The sequence below is a fragment of the Perca fluviatilis genome, chromosome 21 (assembly GCF_010015445.1).
Source record: "Perca fluviatilis chromosome 21, GENO_Pfluv_1.0, whole genome shotgun sequence".
NCBI classification, from domain to species: domain Eukaryota; kingdom Metazoa; phylum Chordata; class Actinopteri; order Perciformes; family Percidae; genus Perca; species Perca fluviatilis.
The window spans coordinates 31,106,879-31,124,110 of record NC_053132.1 but is presented as its reverse complement, the minus strand read 5'-3'; the positions used below and the strand labels follow the sequence as shown (position 1 = coordinate 31,124,110).

At 40.4% G+C, this 17,232-nt stretch overlaps 1 protein-coding gene and 1 long non-coding RNA gene across 2 annotated transcripts; one reads left to right on the top strand and one right to left on the bottom strand.

The window, feature by feature from the left end:
* Positions 1-3,012: 3,012 nt before the first annotated feature.
* adoa (2-aminoethanethiol (cysteamine) dioxygenase a) lies at positions 3,013-6,816 on the bottom strand. The gene is made up of 2 exons (XM_039789356.1): positions 6,481-6,816; positions 3,013-4,639 (listed from the first exon to the last, which is right to left on the bottom strand). The coding sequence occupies exons 1-2, from the start codon at positions 6,814-6,816 to the stop codon at positions 4,181-4,183; spliced, it is 795 nt and encodes a 264-aa protein (XP_039645290.1). The 3' UTR covers positions 3,013-4,180.
* A 574-nt stretch (positions 6,817-7,390) lies between these two features.
* Positions 7,391-13,554, top strand: LOC120551778. The gene is made up of 3 exons (XR_005637917.1): positions 7,391-7,964; positions 13,099-13,293; positions 13,449-13,554. It is a non-coding gene; the product is annotated as an uncharacterized LOC120551778 (long non-coding RNA).
* Positions 13,555-17,232: the final 3,678 nt, after the last annotated feature.

Genomic DNA, 17,232 nt, shown 5'->3' with positions numbered 1-17,232 from the left:
AATTCTGACTTTAATCTCAGAATTCTGATTTTAATCTCAGAATTCTGACTTTAAACTCAGAATTCTGACTTTAATCTCAGAATTCTGACTTTCTGAATTCTGAGATTAAAGTCAGAATTCTGAGATTAAAGTCAGAATTCTGAGAATAAAGTCAGAATACTGAGTTTAAAGTCAGAAAGAATTCTGCGAATAAAGTCAGAATTCTGAGATTAAAGTTAGAATTCTGACTTTAATCTCAGAATTCTGAGAATTAAGTCAGAACTCAAATACATTTTTCACCAGTGGCCCTAATCCTCTTCCGTATGATAACAAGCCGAAACGACAGAAAAGTTGTTCTTTGTACTACAAGTGTTGCTGGAGTTTGACCTTTTCAAACTTGTTTCCTTCTCCATGCACATTGGAAGTGGTCAAGTTGTGCTGGAAATCACAACTCTGCTTCTCCAACACTTTTGTGGCAGCAAAGGAGGTGTTGCACCTCACGTTTACAGTCTTTACTCTCTTCCTATTGGCTCACAGACTAGGGCTGCACAGCATTTGGTTTTTTCATCGCAATATCAACTGGCAGAATACACACATCGCGAAAGGCTGCGAGATATCGCAAAAGACCGTTATTTGTTTGTTAGTAATATCAGTAGAAAACTGCACTTTAAAATGTTTTTCAGTAGTGCCTTTTATATTCAATTCAATGTTCAATAAAAGTGAGGGGAAATGATTTCCTTTCATTTGTTTTAAATTCAACAAGCATTCGCTGTAGGCTATTTTGGCAGAATACTAAAAGCAGCAGAACAGAGTGCATTTTAATATCAGTTTATCGCAAGTAATATTGTTATCCTAATAGTCAACGTTATGGCATATTTTCCTCATATCGTGCAGCCCTATCACAGACGCGAGGTAACATGTCATAACCAGTTGTGATAGTAGAACTATAGAAACGGTAGAAAACTAATAGCATGTAGTAGAGAGTCCTAGTTCAGTGATTTCGTTTTGACAACTTGGGCATTATTTTCATAGTTTGGCCGCTGCCTTATCATTTATAATATTATCCTTCAGCTTAATAAGTATGATATGGGATTGCAGGGAGCGGCTCTGCTCAACACAGCTTTACAATAGAGTCTACAGAACACAAGCAATTAGACAGCCTATTATTTAAACCAGGATTTGGAATTAAAAAATAAAGCTGAAATGTTTATACTTGTCCTCTTACATTGTAAAAAAGGTGTAAGTGCGCGCTATGGTATATATATTTTTTTTATTTAGAAAAATGTTTTAAGTGCTCTGACATAAGAGAGGACTTCAAAATTGGCATAGGGGTCAGAGCATGTGCACTCTATTGTTAACAACACATTAGATTTTTGTAGACACTTTTGTAGAATGAATGCATGGCTGCTGTGGGGTCTCCGGGGGTTCCTAGTAGGTCTACTGATTGGATCAACTTCATTGAGATAAAAATAATAATAGTGTTGGCTGAAACGGGGCAGATTATATTTGTTGTATTTGTCTTGACCTACAGAGCTCAAACATGTCTTTATCGATGTGAAAAAGGGGTTCAAAGGAAAACCAACCATAACACCAAAGATGTATAAACAAATTTGATCACGATTAGGGAAAGCATTGCAGAGAAACAGCTTGCTTCCTGTTTAGTAATGTATCCAATCCATCTGCATGCAACAGCCACAGTGTGTTGATACACATTCTGAACCAGAATGGACCTTTTTCACAGCAGATGTCGTAGCAGCATAAACACAGGTGTAATTAATTACATTAATTCACCCATTTAGGTGTACCAGTTCCAAAACACTGCTATTATGCATACTGGCTAACTGGAACACAAATGGAACAGGACCATTATTATTATTATTATTATTATTATTATTATATGTCATTAATTACACCTGTTTTTCCTGCTATATACTCCACATACCTGGAACAAACTCCCAGAAAACTGCAGGTCCGCCGCAGCTCTCTGTTCTTTGAAAGGTCCAGTGTGTAACGTGTTCAGTTGTTCATTCTCTAAATCTGTGTTGCCCCGTTCACCAACTTGTCCTTTTTCATGAATATTTACCTCCACCATCAATTCCAAGTATTCCTTTTGGCTTGAAATTTGACATTTGCATTCACATGAACTGTGGTAGACACTCCATATTCATGCTCCATCTTGAAATAAGTTAGCCGGTAAGGGACATACAGGACATACTGCTCCACCTTTCACGTTTTCTCTGTCACATGATGAACTTACAGGTGCTGCTAACGCTGCTAATGGGTATCGTAGCTTCCCGGCCCCGGGTGAAGAAGGAAACATGGAGGACCACACGTATTCGCAATCCAGATTTCAGGAACAGGAGTCTTCTTCTTCTTCTTCGCCCAGAAAAAGAAAAAGGAGATTGAAAAGAGCAAGAGACCGGCTTTTTGAAGCGTGAAAGCTACCGTAGCTGTAATACCTACTTTGAACTGCGTGGTGGGAGAGAGTTGATATATGAGATATATGATCTCAACGCTAGATGGGAGAAATTCATACACACTGGACCTTTAAATCAAGGCTGAAGACCTTTCTTTTTGATGTTGCCTTTCTTTAAATAATTAATTTCTTATACTGCACTGTAAATGCAATAAATGCAATGTTATCTATTTTTTATCTTTTCATCGTTTAACTGCTCTTTAATGTTTTATGTAAAGCACTTTGAATTGCCCTGTTGCTGAAATGTGCTATACAAATAAAGCTGCCTTGCCTTGCCTATGACAACATGTCTGCCATGAAATAGGTCTATTGACATCTCGTAATTTCACAAGGATTAGACAGACCTTGAAGAAAAATTGAAAACGTATTCAACTTTAGAATGGTGGTTTTAGTAAAATGTATCCAATTGTATTCTTTGAACTTATTTTGACCCATGGAAAACTTTGCTGATATACTGTATGAAAAGGTAAATTACAAGCCACAACGTTGAACCAGTGTCGGTGCCCCGGAGGTCGTTGTGCTGAAGAAGAAATCAACAAAACGACCGGACTACAAACTACATGTTCCATGATTATTCCCATCTTTTTTATTGTCCCACATACATTCAACATCACAGTAACGGAATCATTAGCCATGTTTCGACCGCAGGAACGTAAAAGACCCCAGAACCTTGTGTCGAGTTGCGGCTAGAGTCAAACTGGTACATAGACCTGTGTGTCTAACATAGGCCAAAGGAGCTGTTTAGCTGCAAAAATATAAGCTAAAGTAATGTAACATACAGATTAGAATGATATAAGATTTTTAAAGATACATGTAAAAGGTAGTAAAGAAAAAAGAAAGTGTGTTGGCTTTATAACATTTTTAAATTCTCTAACACAGCTATCATTTTAAAATATTTTTTATAGACTATCTTTTGGACTGGGTTTGAAGACTTTGGTCAGTCTTAAATATGATGCATTATATAGGCCATACCACTCTGGATCAAGTTAAAGTTGGTGAAATGACCGTATAATACATCCCAGAATATGTAGAAGTAGCTCAACATCATCTTAGTGTCCCTTAACTGACCAGAGCTGTTAAGAACCATCTAATCTGGAATAAGTTAAACACAAAATACAATTAGACTAGACTATATAATGTAGTGTGTGTACTTTGGAAATAGAAATGAGTGTTTACAATAGAAATGGCACTCTTAATAAGTATACATTCCATTGTGGGGCTCAGCACTGACCTGCCTTATTTGTGTAGAGCAAATAAGGCAGGTCAGTGTTGAGCCCCAGATTTTGGCATTAAGACACGTCACAATGTGAAAGTCCTCAATGTGAAGATAGAGATCCTAATGACACCTCGCCATTTACAGAACATTTGGCTAAAGACATTCATGTGTGTACAAGGCAACATAATGGTCCAAAGAAAATATACCATATTAGGAATGCAAATTCCTTGTGTCAACTCTTTTCTCAGTACTGACGAGATTATTGTCAATTTGTGGAAGGCAGTTCATTGGTCCCTATTCTCTGTAGGGTGTCAGAGTTGAAGTCCCTGTTTCTATAAGCCTCTGCCCTGCTGTAGCATCCCTGAGCAAGGCAACAACAGATCCCTTTGAGTCCCAGGTAATAATGACCGACAGGGGAAAAAACTATGTCTCCCCTTGTGGATGGAAAGATATGAATATTTTATCATTGTCATATATGGCAGAATAGTTCCTCTGATCAGAGGTTTCATTCAGAAAGAAACCGCAGGGCCTGGGTAGGGTTCCCCACCACACCAGAAGTCCTCTGGCTGAGGGATTTCTAGCAGCCATGCCACGTCTTCTTTCTCCTTCTCCTCTCCCTGCTGCTCTTCGTTGCTCTTTTCATCCGTTTCCCCCTCTGCCACAGTCTGCAGGACTTTGTAATAGTGACAGTCCCGCCCGTCATCTGGATTGTACGGAGGTGCCAGGATATCCAGGAAAGCAGCCGGCCCCTCCACTGTGTCGATCTGGTGGAGGTTATCCCGCAGAGGAGTAAGAAGGCATGGTCCGCTGTTCTCCGAGTACTCGACGACGGAGCGGAGCACGGAGCGCCACTGGGAGGCCATCTGGGACGGAGCCAACGCAGGCTCGAAATCAGGTGGGACGGTGCTGACTGTCAGGGTATCCTCCAGCTTGTCAAAACAGCGGACGCTCACCTTCCCGTAGAGAACCTGAACAAGAGACGTGATAGAGTCAGAAGAAAATCCTACTGATAACACCAGTACTAAAATAGGCCTCACGATACGATATCATCACCATCCTTATGTCATGATACGATATTATTGCGATTTGAAACATTTTCCAATATTCTGAGATATAATGCTATTTATTACCTTTTTTCCCAACTTCAAATTTTTCCCAATTTCAAATGATGTCCCCAAAAGGAAACTTTGTCAACATCTGTTTTATCTAAAAGGATACATGTCTCTGTTTGTTCATCTCACTTCAATTGTATTGCTGCAAAATGGGATTGTCAAGCAGACAGACTGACCAACACATATCTAATAATAGATTGATACTTGGCGACTGTGTAATGATACAGTATTGCCACAGAAAATATTGCGATACTATGCTGTATCAAATTATTTTTTTCCCCCACCCCTAATAGGTGACCAAGGCTTACAAGGCACTGACTTGTTAATGTGGCTATTAGAAAACACTGCTGTGTAAAGTGAGGTCTTGCTGTCACCACTAGAAATAAAAACCTGCTCCTCTCACTGTACCTAGATTACCTTTGATTCTCATATTGACGACAGTAGATGATGGTATTGTCTTTAGTATGCATAACATGACTGAAGGTTTCCCTTGATTTTAAAATATCACTCCTTTCTTGAAATTACCAGGATTTCACGCCAAGGATTAAGTTTGATTTAAAAAAAAAAAAATAGAATTCTTATAATTAATCACAAAATGACATTTATTTTTTTTTCATTTCTGGTGTCATTCTTTCGTTTTATGAGAGAAGTTTATAAAATGATATTAAGGTTTCGAGACAACGGTGACTGAGAAACATTAGAAATTGTGGATTGGTTACTTCTGGTTGCTACTTAATCAATTTAATAAATTAAGTGATCTGCACAAATCAATTGAGTTTATCACATTGGTCATGGTCAATTTAATGTCGGTCCCTATTGACCCCCATTGTGTGTAGACCCTGTCACACAAGTTCCCTTCAAATCCTGTGCAACCGGTGTTCCTAAAATGTATATATAAATATATTATTTGCAATAATTTGATAAATCACAACTTATTCCGGAATATGCACAATGTGAGCATAATAACTCAAATAAGCTTAAAAGGTTGATTTTGACCCAGTTTACTTGATTTTGTTCAGTGATACAAATTCCTTAGCAAATGTGCAGTTAATCAAATTACCAAACCAATTGGCATGCAGTAAAGCTGGGGGGTTTGAAGCCCCTCCCCCAGGGTCTGGAGGCCCCACCACAGTTGCCGGGTTGGTAATCCAGGCTTGATATTGTTGCATCACCAGTGCATGGCCTGTTCTATGTTCTGGGTGTCATCTGTGTGTGTGTACACAGGGGCCCAGGATGTCATTGGGCCCTTGGCTGTGCCAAGAGTGCATGTGTGTATGTAAAGTGGTGGTTATAGTGACAGTGCCATGGTGGCCCCAACCCTAACATATTCCATACTCTCTGGGATAGAAAAATAACTACAAACTACATTTACTATAAACTCTTAATTTACAGTTGCCTCCCCTCTGTTTTGGCAAAGGTAAACTCAAAGAGCATGAAAAACGTATGGAGTTTTACAATTCGTTTAGCCCATAACAATGGATGAATTAAAATAAATAAAAGTATGAACTTTATTATGCTATAAATCAGTTTTAAGTCACGTCTCAATGTGTGTGCTAAGACGTAGTCGTATGCATTCCCCTAGCTAGCTGTCGAGTACAGCTAGCACAAAGTAACATTTGAGAGCCAGAACACAGAGTGGGTCACACAGTCTACAAAAGGCCAGAGCACAACAGACATGAGGTGTAACGTTCAAAGACCTTCAGCATCCCGTTCATGCCCGGGTGGTCGTGCAGCGGTATGGAGGCGCCGGTCCTCAGAAGGAACACCCCCATGCTGAACACCTCCGTCTCGCAAATGTGCATGTAGGTGACCGGGGGGTTGTGGAGCCCCGCTGCCCCGGAGCTCCGTTTGGTTTTCCGGGGAGCAATTTTCAGGTCAGCAGCCCTGACCGCGGTCATTAAGGAGATTAGTTCATTATGTTGGTCCGCAACGAGCTTATTCTCCCCGTTGGCCGAAGATTTTAAGCATTTAAAGGTGACGTAGGCTTGCTTTGCTATTTTCTGGATAAGAGGAGTTTTGTTGTCCCGCGGCATTCTGTCTGCGGAAAAAAAATAACCGTTATCGGTGTGTCGGGCAATGTTCCGACCGAAGTAAAATGGGTGTTAAAACGCCTTGCAAATCCTCCAGTGTCACCAACGTTGCTCCGGAGCTGTACGGTCAACGTTCAAAAAAGACAAAATAGCGACTTTAATAAAAACAAACCAAGATTCATTGTGGTAATGTCTAGTTTTACGCCGAGATAAGAGCCTCCCTCCCTCCACTCATTTCCCACCCGACTCGCCTCCTCGTCCGTGGTAACTGAGCGTGCGCCAGAACCTCAAAGCAGCATGGGATATGGAGTTTAATAATGTAAAAGTAAACTATTTTGTGTTCAAACATCAACAGTGATCACTGCACAGCTACATTGTATCAACAGAAATGCGTGTACGATTGTGTAAGATTAGGGCCTATACTAACAGACTCAAAACAATAAAAAAACTAAGCCTGCAGTTTAGCGAGACTACATTTCCCAGATGTACTGGGGATGGAACGGAGCTGCAAATGGAAAACGGACAGGCCATTGAACTCTCCGCAACCTTCCCCGTCTAACGCACATCACATCCTCTATTAGCCTACTGCTCCTTACTGCACCATTTTCACTCTATAATTCCTCAGAATTGTAAACGGAGATTCTTCTTTAGAATAAGGATTTGAGATATTTTTGGTTCTGCAAGAGATGAATGCACTTCATGGGCCCCTAGCACATAGGCCTACTGTAGCTGTTGTAAACCTGCACAATATAAGGTAGGCTACAGAATTTAATTGAATATATTAAATGAATAAAACTCCCAAGTAAAATAAAGGAACAATCAATAGATAAATAAATAACACCACCATAAAAAGCCATTTTGAAAATATGTGCTTTTGTGTATGTTTGTGGACTGGGGCCAAAACAATAGCACTTGCAGAATGCAAACATTATGAATTGAAATGTTGTGCACAGCAGTAGTTAGAGTTCAAGTTACATTATTGTATACAGTAATAGAATAGAGCAGCCTTTGCTCGACAAAGTGCATTCAATCTTACAATTTATCACTGACAACTGAACAGTTGTTATGGGTCGCCTTCTGATACAAGTGCCAGAAAACACTCATACTGGTCATCGTGGGAGGAAGGACAATCAACGTATTTCATCAGTGAGGTATGAGGAAATACTCAGTGCATTGCTACGACCATGAGAATGTTGTTCTAAGCCTCACTGACTTTTTAATAAAGATAAGGTAACTTCGCAGGCTCCAATTATCATTCAAGGAAAATCCAAAAAGCTGTTAAGCTAGTGTTCTCTGCCTGTCACTGCCCTCTGGAGCAGAAGGAAGTGACTATGGTTAACCATAGAAATAGAATGAGAGTAGAAATAACTTTGAACTGTTTGCCATGGTCATTTGACTAGTTCCAGAGAAAATGGTGATTTTTGATAGTCGTTATGTTACATTATGATATATCACTAGTTTGACTTACTGGCAACAGTATTGCTGACCATCCTGCTATGTTGATTAGAATGGCAATATCAGTTCTACTCTCTTTCTATTTCTATGTGATTAAACCAACAACAAATCACAGGGTGAGTCACCCGCATCACAAACACTCTTAAACATGGGGCTGAGTCACCAGGATCACAAATACTGTCTGAGCAAATGTACTGAACTGATTGCACGCGTGCCCATGTCCATGTTTGTGTGTTCACATGCAGTGCAAATGAACAGTTGGCACAGTTGTAGGTGGGTTTAGGTTTGAGTACCTCTTTACGTGTGTGTGTGTGTGTGTGTGTGTGTGTGTGTGTGTGTGTGTGTGTGTGTGTGTGTGTGCGTGTGTGTGTGTGTGTGTGTGTGTGTGTGTGTGTTATGATGAATTCTGCATGACAAGTGTGATAAACACAAAGCAAGCAATATCCTCTTGAGAAATAATCAGGCCAGTTCATTATAGGTACACACACACACACACACACACACACACACACACACACACACACACACACACACACACACACACACTCTTCTGTGTGGTTGACACATACACACAGTGTCATTGCATCTAGAAGATGAGGCTGTGTTGCTTAGAGACTCGTCGTCATTAGATAAGGGATGTGGTAAACTAATTTAATTCCATTTGATATCCCAGACAGGTAGTCTATGAACTAACTCATTTGTTCAATTATTTATTCTATTTTCAACAGATTGGAGTTTTAACCTAAAACATTTCTTAGAGGCACTGGCGTGGACACAGCAATCAGCTCATTGGCTGAGCTAAACCTCAGTGGGTGGAGCTGGAAAAAAACTGTTTAGTAGTAATAGGCAACACCACAAATTTAGTTTTTTATCCAATTCCCACCAAGGTGAATAGTGTCAAAACTAATACATTTCATTATCATTACATTTAATTTGGACTACACAAAATACACCGATAAATATGAGTAAGTGTAAATGTTAAACACTGGGCACTTCATGCGCAAAATTGTATTTTATAGTTCCATACTTGGGTCACACAGTGATACCTAAGCCATATCCTTGCTAAGGTACAGTGACCAGATGACATTGTGTGTGTTTGTTGAGTTACAAGCAGTAAAAGAGTAGTGAAAGAAGTATTCCGATCCTTTACTTTAGTAAAAAATACAAAAAGTACAAAAATTTACTTAAAGTATTCAAATTAAAAGTACTCAATGCAGAAAAATTCTCACATTTTAGAAAAAAGGGTCAACCAACTAAGTGATTAATCGGCTTATCATTTCAGGACTATATATTGTTGGGTAATTTAATTTATAATAAAACATATTTTATAATAAACTACATGTGTTTTGTGTCCAAAAATCTTAATTTGTAACTAGTAACTAAAGCTGTAACAGATGAATGTAGTGGAGTAAAAAGTACAATATTTCTCTCTGAAATTTAGTGGAGTAGAAAAAGAAAATGTCATGAAAATTACAAGTAAAGTACAAGTACCTCAAATTTTTACTTAAAGGAACACGCCGATTTATTGGGAATTTAGCTTATTCACCGTAACCCCGAGAGTAAGACAAGTCGATACATACCCTTCTCATCTCCGTGCGTGCTGTAAAGCTGTCTGACGGCTCCAGCGGCATCAGCCCATCACAGAACAGGCAGGTGAATGGTTCTAGTAATCCTACTGCTCCAAATAAGTGACAAAATAATAGCATGTTTCCTTATTTACATGTTGTGATTTAGCAAATAAGTCGGCGTGTACAAAAAAAGTAACTGGCACAGCCATATTCTAACCGTGAAACAAACCGGAACTATATTCTCAGGCGGAAGAATATAGTACTTGCGGGTGATTTGATATCGGCAGCAAGCCTGTCTGAGAATATAGTTCCCGGTTTGTTTTACGGATAGAAGATTGCTGTGTCTCATGTCCTACGCTTTTTAACGCCATGACTTTATCCCAAAATCACAACATGTAAATAGGAACATGTTGGCGTTACTGGTCACTTTGTCACAATTGGGAGCAGTAGGCTAGTTGAACCAGTTACCTGCAGGATCTGTGCTGGGCTAAGCTAATGCTGGAGCCGTCAGACAGCGTTACAGCACGCACGGAGATGAGAAGGGTATGTATCGACTTGTCTAACTCTGGGGGTTACGGTGAATACGCTAAATTCCCAATAAGTCGGCTTGTTACTTTAAGTATAGTGAATAAATGTACCTAGTTACCTTCCACCATTCCACTAAGTGTAAACAAAAGCATATGGCATTGCATCTACATTTCATCTGTCACACTTGAAATGACAAGCATAAATGTGACCCACATAGCAGCAAGCTAACTTTAGATTGACACAATGTTTTATAAATTAAAAAGAAAATACTTTTTTTAAATGGTAAAAAGTATGTAAGTGTTATAATGGCAGGAGGCAGAGCAAAGTGAGCACCACACCGTTGTCTAGGCGTCAATAGATTAGTAGTCTAAATCCTCGATGTTCCACTTCAAGGATTGCCCCGTTGTCGACCGAAAATCCACCGGATTTCACACATTTAGGCAGGATATCCGTTATATTCCGGTCGATTTATGAGGACTAAGGTTCACTGCTCCTCAGATCTCTGCAGGGTAAATCCAGACAGCTAGCTAGACTATCTGTCCAATCTGAGTTTTCTGTTGCACGACTAAAACTACTTTTGAACGTACGCATGTTCCACCAAAACAAGTTCCTTCCCGAGGCTATTTTGCAGAGGCACCGTGGCTTTTCCCGGTTCTTAGCACCGCCCAAGACGATTGTGATTGGTTTAAAGAAATACCGATAAACCAGAGCACGTTTTTCTCCCATCCCGGAATGCTGTGTGGACTAGCCAGACCCTCCTCCTCCGCGCCACGGTGGAGGAAGGTCTGGCAATGCGAGACTAGTAGATTAGTGACCCACTCTACATCAGCCCAATGGTGCTGAAGAAGGCCAGTGGACAAAGACATCATCAATGAACCCTACAACAGATTGTAGATTAAATCAATCTTTTTTTGGCGACTAACATGCAAGTCATAGTTTGTCTGATTAAACGCCAATTTTTCCCTAAGCTATGCAGTAGTTTTAACTTTGCTGGAGCTATCTGCTGTAAGGGCATCTCACCATCCAGAGTTTAAGTTGCATGAAACAATATTGTTTGAAATTATGCATTCACTGAGGACAAGTTTGCAAAGACCCCTGTTTGTCTGAGATGGTATTTGTATTTGCTGCAGCTCCTCGGACATAAAGCCAACATTATTCCCTGGCTGTTTAAAATGTGCATGACTGACATTGCAGAGAAGTCAAGCAAGCTTCACCATGCTTTCCTCAGAGCTGCAGCCAAGGAACTCTGAATGGAACAAGTGATTCTCTAGCTGTCCACAATTTGCATAGCAATATACAAACACACACACACCTACAGACACACGCACGTTTGATGCACATTTGGCGGACACACACATAATGTTTATAGGTAAATAGACATGCACACAGTTGGAAGCACAGGTGTACAGTAAATGCACAATCATTCAAGTATGCACAAATATACAAGTGTGACTGTACAAGCACACACACACATACACACACACACACACACACATATACACATTCCTCTGTCCTCTGGAATCAGCATATTGAGACAATGAGACAATGTTAACAGCTGCTTATGGATCACTTAGTGTGACCAGTCAACGTGTCCTTTGTATTCAGTCAATACGCCGCCTGTTCTCTGTCATCAGAGTTGTCATTATTTCGCAATGTGTTCCACGGTTGAGAACATGAGAAGTCCTTTATTTGTTGCCCCCTGTGGCCTCATTGAATCAGGCCATCATTGAGAATGAAGCCAACTCTGTTGTCCGTCAAAGAACGCTAACAACCCAGGCCAAAGATGAAAATTCATTAGCTTGCCGGAAAAAATGTCTGCATAACTTGAGTGGAAGCAGCAGTAGACGATGCAATGCCAATATTTGTTCTTTCCATCAAAAAGCTGCTTTCTTCAGACAGAGGTTTCTGGGGATTTTGTAGGTCCGTCAGTAGACTGTGAGCCTACACAACCAATCTCATCAAAACCATGAAAAGCAAAATGCAAATGTTTGTTCTGTAGGCATTCTATAGAAAGGTGCTCTTGGTGGGCTCTTGATGCACAAACATTTTGCGCCCGTCATAATATGTAATTTACTGCATATTTCCATGTTAATTAGCATTTATTCATAAGAAAGGCCCCTTAAAGCTCCCACATACTTTCTCCTCTGTGTAAAGTGTAAAACTTTGGTAATGCTTGTGTTCTCCCGCCGTTGTGATAAATGTTTTCTCCATTGCTCTTGGTTTAACTGGGAAAACCAAGCTTCAAATTTCACCATACAATGTGAATTTATCTAAGAATATTCTTAAATAAGGAAATCTATTCAGTGATTGGTCTATGCCTGTGTCGTCATCTAATATCCTGTTTGTGGCACAGCAAAGTAAGACTGACAAGATATAGTCCTACACTCCACTTAAATTACGACTGAGATGCTTGATAACTAACTTTTAAGTGCAGCTTTGAGCAAAGAATTTTTTTTACTCTTAAGTCTATTCTTAGCAGTGTTCTTTCTCAGAGGCTTGATAACTACGGGCCCCGGTGATTGGACTCAGTTGCACACCTGGATCCTATCTCCTCATAACCTGTAGCATAAAGACTCCATGTTTCCAGAGACTCAATGCCAGATTATTGTTACCAGTCATGGTATAGTACCTCAAGGCAAAACAAATTTCTAGTGTACTATAGTCTCTAGTTTTTGCTACTTCTCTTTGCTTGTCCCCAGACTAACACCTATTTTTTGCTCTGTTTTCTTTTAAGATCGCCACGTCCGTCTGGGTCCGTTTTTCTACCTGGATCTTCTAACTCGTCACTGGATACCTGGACATCGCCATCTTCCCCATGCCTGAGGGGGCTGGACAGGCACCCCAAGGGATTCCGGCGCCTTTGCTCAAAGGCACCTTGGCAGTGCTTCGGACGTGAACTGGCACCTCTCCAGCTACCAGTCCACACTTGGTATTTAATAAAAATAAACATAATCCAAAATGCTAATAACTACTCAAGGGAAAATATGTATGTCATGTGGGGGACTTTTTTTTTTTTAAGAGTTGGTGTTGGGAGAGTAACTTTGAGAGAAATTGATGTTGTAGTTCTGCTTTCTGTTTGAATAGGTCTCACATCGCATCCAGATGAAGTGATCCAACCACGCTGACTGTGTTACTGCACCGAGTTGGCTGGACTTTTACTATCTCATCTCTCTCTCTCTCTCTCTCTCTCTCTCTTTTGTAACAGACACGCACACTGTGTCTTTTATGGTTGGGCTGCAGACCCTGACCACCCCTGAGATCGCTGGATTAGGAATGATGACCGACAATGCCACACACACAAACACACACACAAACGTAAACACATCGACAACCTATCTGTCGTATATTGTCTTGTTTTCCATTTTTTCGTTTTCAATGACTTAATTCAATTAATAAGTAATGTCTGTCATACTTGTAAATTATCACGTGTTTAATTTTGATTAATTCATGTGCTAGTTTGAATGCATATATATATATATATATATATATATATATATATATATATATATATATATATATTATAGGCACTCAAATTATATATGTATTATTTCAATATTTTGAAATAAATGATCATATGAATAAATAGTGATAAACATAAGTGAATCAATCAACTGTTGAATAGTTATGGAATAAATTATGGAAACTTTGAAAAGTGGTATTCACGTTAGTTTTTACCTTCAATTCACTGTAGATGTCCACATAAAGCAATTCACCTGGATCATTTTCCCTAAATGTAGAATTTGATAGGACACATTAGCTGTTCCTGCCAAAACACGATAAACATGCAGTCTTACCTCAAGGGTTAACATGGAGACTCAAAGTCTCAAACGGTAAACTTTCAGTGACTAGTTATGTGTTCTTTGTTATTTGGTCTATATAATGATTCTTTTGTTGGCTCCTCTGATACACACTCCTGAAGGAAACACGGGTTTGTGACAAACTATCTCAATGTCCAAAGCTGATGATAAAATCAACTGCATCTCTATCAGTCAGGGCTCAGAGGAGCATGAGTAAAGTGTAAAACAATGGGGCGGAACCAGCCCATTTGTCACTGCTGTTGCTACTTTGATAGAAACTATTACCTTTGTGTAAACGGTCTGACTCCAGTATGTCTCATGGTGGTGTGTGCTGTTTGCCTGCAGTGTTGGCGTTGAACTGAGCCATATCTACAGTAGAGCTCTTTTCAGACATGCCCTTAGCTCCGTAGATGTACTGGCAGTTTCACATGTTGGCCCCATGTTTGACTAAATCTTCTGGAATCCAGAATTCCTGAGAATAACATTTCTGTTCTTTTTGACTTATTAAATGTTACAGAAAGATACACACACACACACACACACACACACACACACACACGCACACACACATAAACATTTAATTAAAGTGTACTCTTGCACTCCTATAACATTGTTGGACTCATAATGGAGCAACACCAAACTCAACAAATAGTGATGCTTGGTCAGGAGCCTTTGGTGTCACTCTTTCACGCTCTGGGTTGGGACCCCTTGGCGTAATGTTTTAGCGTGCAGTGCAAATACACTTAGTTAGGGTTAGGACAAGATCGTGGGTAAAGTAAAAAAAATTACGTTTAAGTTACACGCGGGACAAGAACTGGACACAAACCCCGACCTCCTGGGTGAAAGTCCTGTTTTGTTGGACCCAAATACCATCCCAACCAACCTCCTTAATTTTAGTATTTCATACTACTCACTGGTGTTGTAGTCAAGATCACCTTAAAGGAACACGCCAACTTATTGGGACTTTAGCTTATTCACCGTATCCCCCAGAGTTCGATAAGTCCATACATACCCTTCTCATCTCCGTGCGTGTCATAACTCCGTCTGACGCACCCCCAGATCTTAGCCCAGATCCTGGAGGTAACTGGCTCCATCTAGCCTACTGCTCCCAATAAGTTTCCTATTTACATGTTGTGATTTGTATAGTTACGTGTACAAATAACAAGGTCACATGACACACAGCAATCTTCTAACCGTATACAAACTGGGAACCATATTCTCAGAAGGCAAAGCACTGTTACTTGGGCGGAGGCTAGCGGTGGGTGCGTCAGACAGAGTTAGGACACGCACAGAGATGAGAAGGATATGTATGGACTTATTGAACTCTGTCTTATTCACTTTATCCCCCAAAGTCCCAATAAGTCGGCGTGTTCCTTTAACCGAGACCAAGTCATCACCAAGACCAGAGTGTATCAAGACCGAGACAAGACCAAGACTTTGAGGGGTTGAGACCGAGTCAAGACCAAGACCTGAAAAAAAAAAATCAGGAGAGGGGGTTAACAGTAACAAATTTCAAATTAGATATGAGTCAAGTTATTGGTTGCATTTCAAGCAGAAGTCTTACATCCAATCATAGTAATGATGTTAATAAATACAATTAGCCAACGCAGAGGCAATTTAGTGATATCCCTGCAGTTGTGGTCTTGACCGGTCTTGAAATAAAATCCAGAGTCGTCTTTATTTGAGACCAAGATGTGACAGAGTAAAGATGCGGTTGATTCAGAGACGAGGCCGAGACCTTCAAAAAGTGGTCTTGAAACCGGTCTCGAGACCAAGACCGATCTTGAGTACTACAACGCTGCTACTCACTACAGCTGTTGCTCTTCATATTATGTCCTCTTACAGCGCCGCGGTCGAGCTGCTGCTATGCCCGGTGCGTCCCATACAGACGCTAAAGAGTGCCTTGTGTGTCGGTATCTGACGCTAAGGGCCGCTCACCAAGCGTCAGTATTTGACGAGTTGGGAGAGGGTGTGTGTTGGATAGACAGGATCACTTGCAGCGGAACCAGAGATATCAGCATTTTCAAACTTGTAGTCTTCAGCCCCAACCAGCACTGACTTAAGTGGCATCACTTGAGGAAAATAATCAGACTTCACACAGCTCCCTCTGCAGACTAACACTTTAAACCACTTGTTTTTACATGTGCAGTAGAACTCCCAACACCTGCACACGCTAATGTGTAAAAGAGCAGCTTTTCCTCACAGTTTAACAGACTATTCTGCCAGCATTTCCAGATTTACCTCCTCTTCAGACTGTTTTGTGAAAGCTAAATTTCTAAGAGAGAAAAGCCCTGGCAAAGCGTGGATGGAAAGCAAAATGTAGCCAGCTGATGTACTCTGACTCTCAGCGGTGAATGGGGGAGGGCTGATTAGAGCTACTGTAGTGACAGCAAAGCAGCCCATTGCTATGCTAATGTACTGCTCGTCACATTCAGCAGCCAGAGGCTGTTGTCGATCACAGACCCACTACATCTGTCCTTTCCTGCTGGATTACATACAAAGCACCAGCTAGCAAATACTGTACAAGTTAAATAACACATCTGGAATGGCCATCCCTGACCCTTGACCTCTCGCGTATTTTTGAGCAGAACATAATTGGTTGCTTGGAGTACATGGGATATTTGTTTGAAAATGCTTTTCTTTATCAGATTGCAGTGGAAACATTTCTTTTTCATTTGTCTATGGTAGAGCAAGCACATAGTCGGTGTGTAATATTGAAACTAAAAGGTCGTCGAACTCCTGCTTCAGGTTGGTTTACACATTGGTGAACCACCAACAGTGAACATAACAGCTGTGCTGTTTTTGGCCAATCTGTATCCTCTGTGCGCCATGCACCGTTGATGACTCACAGGTCTACTACAGAGTTTAAACACAGTCTGTTTAAGTTGCAGCATCACTGGTGCACGTGTTAAATATAAACCAGTGTGATGCTGCTGCAGCAGCTGATGAACACTGGTCTATGAGTTTAGTTGTCTTTTGAAAACTGGGTCTGCAGTCATTGTGTTAATCAAAATGCATTATGGGTGTTCTGTGTTTAACAAAACATGTCATCGCTGGTTAAAAGGTTAATA

Excerpts from the sequence above, each read along its gene's own strand:
- adoa (XM_039789356.1), bottom strand. The coding sequence starts at position 6,816 with ATGCCGCGGGACAACAAAACTCCTCTTATCCAGAAAATAGCAAAGCAA. Across the intron at positions 4,640-6,480 it reads GCATGAACGGGATGCTGAAG|GTTCTCTACGGGAAGGTGAG; the intron begins GTCTTTGAACGT and ends TCTCTTGTTCAG.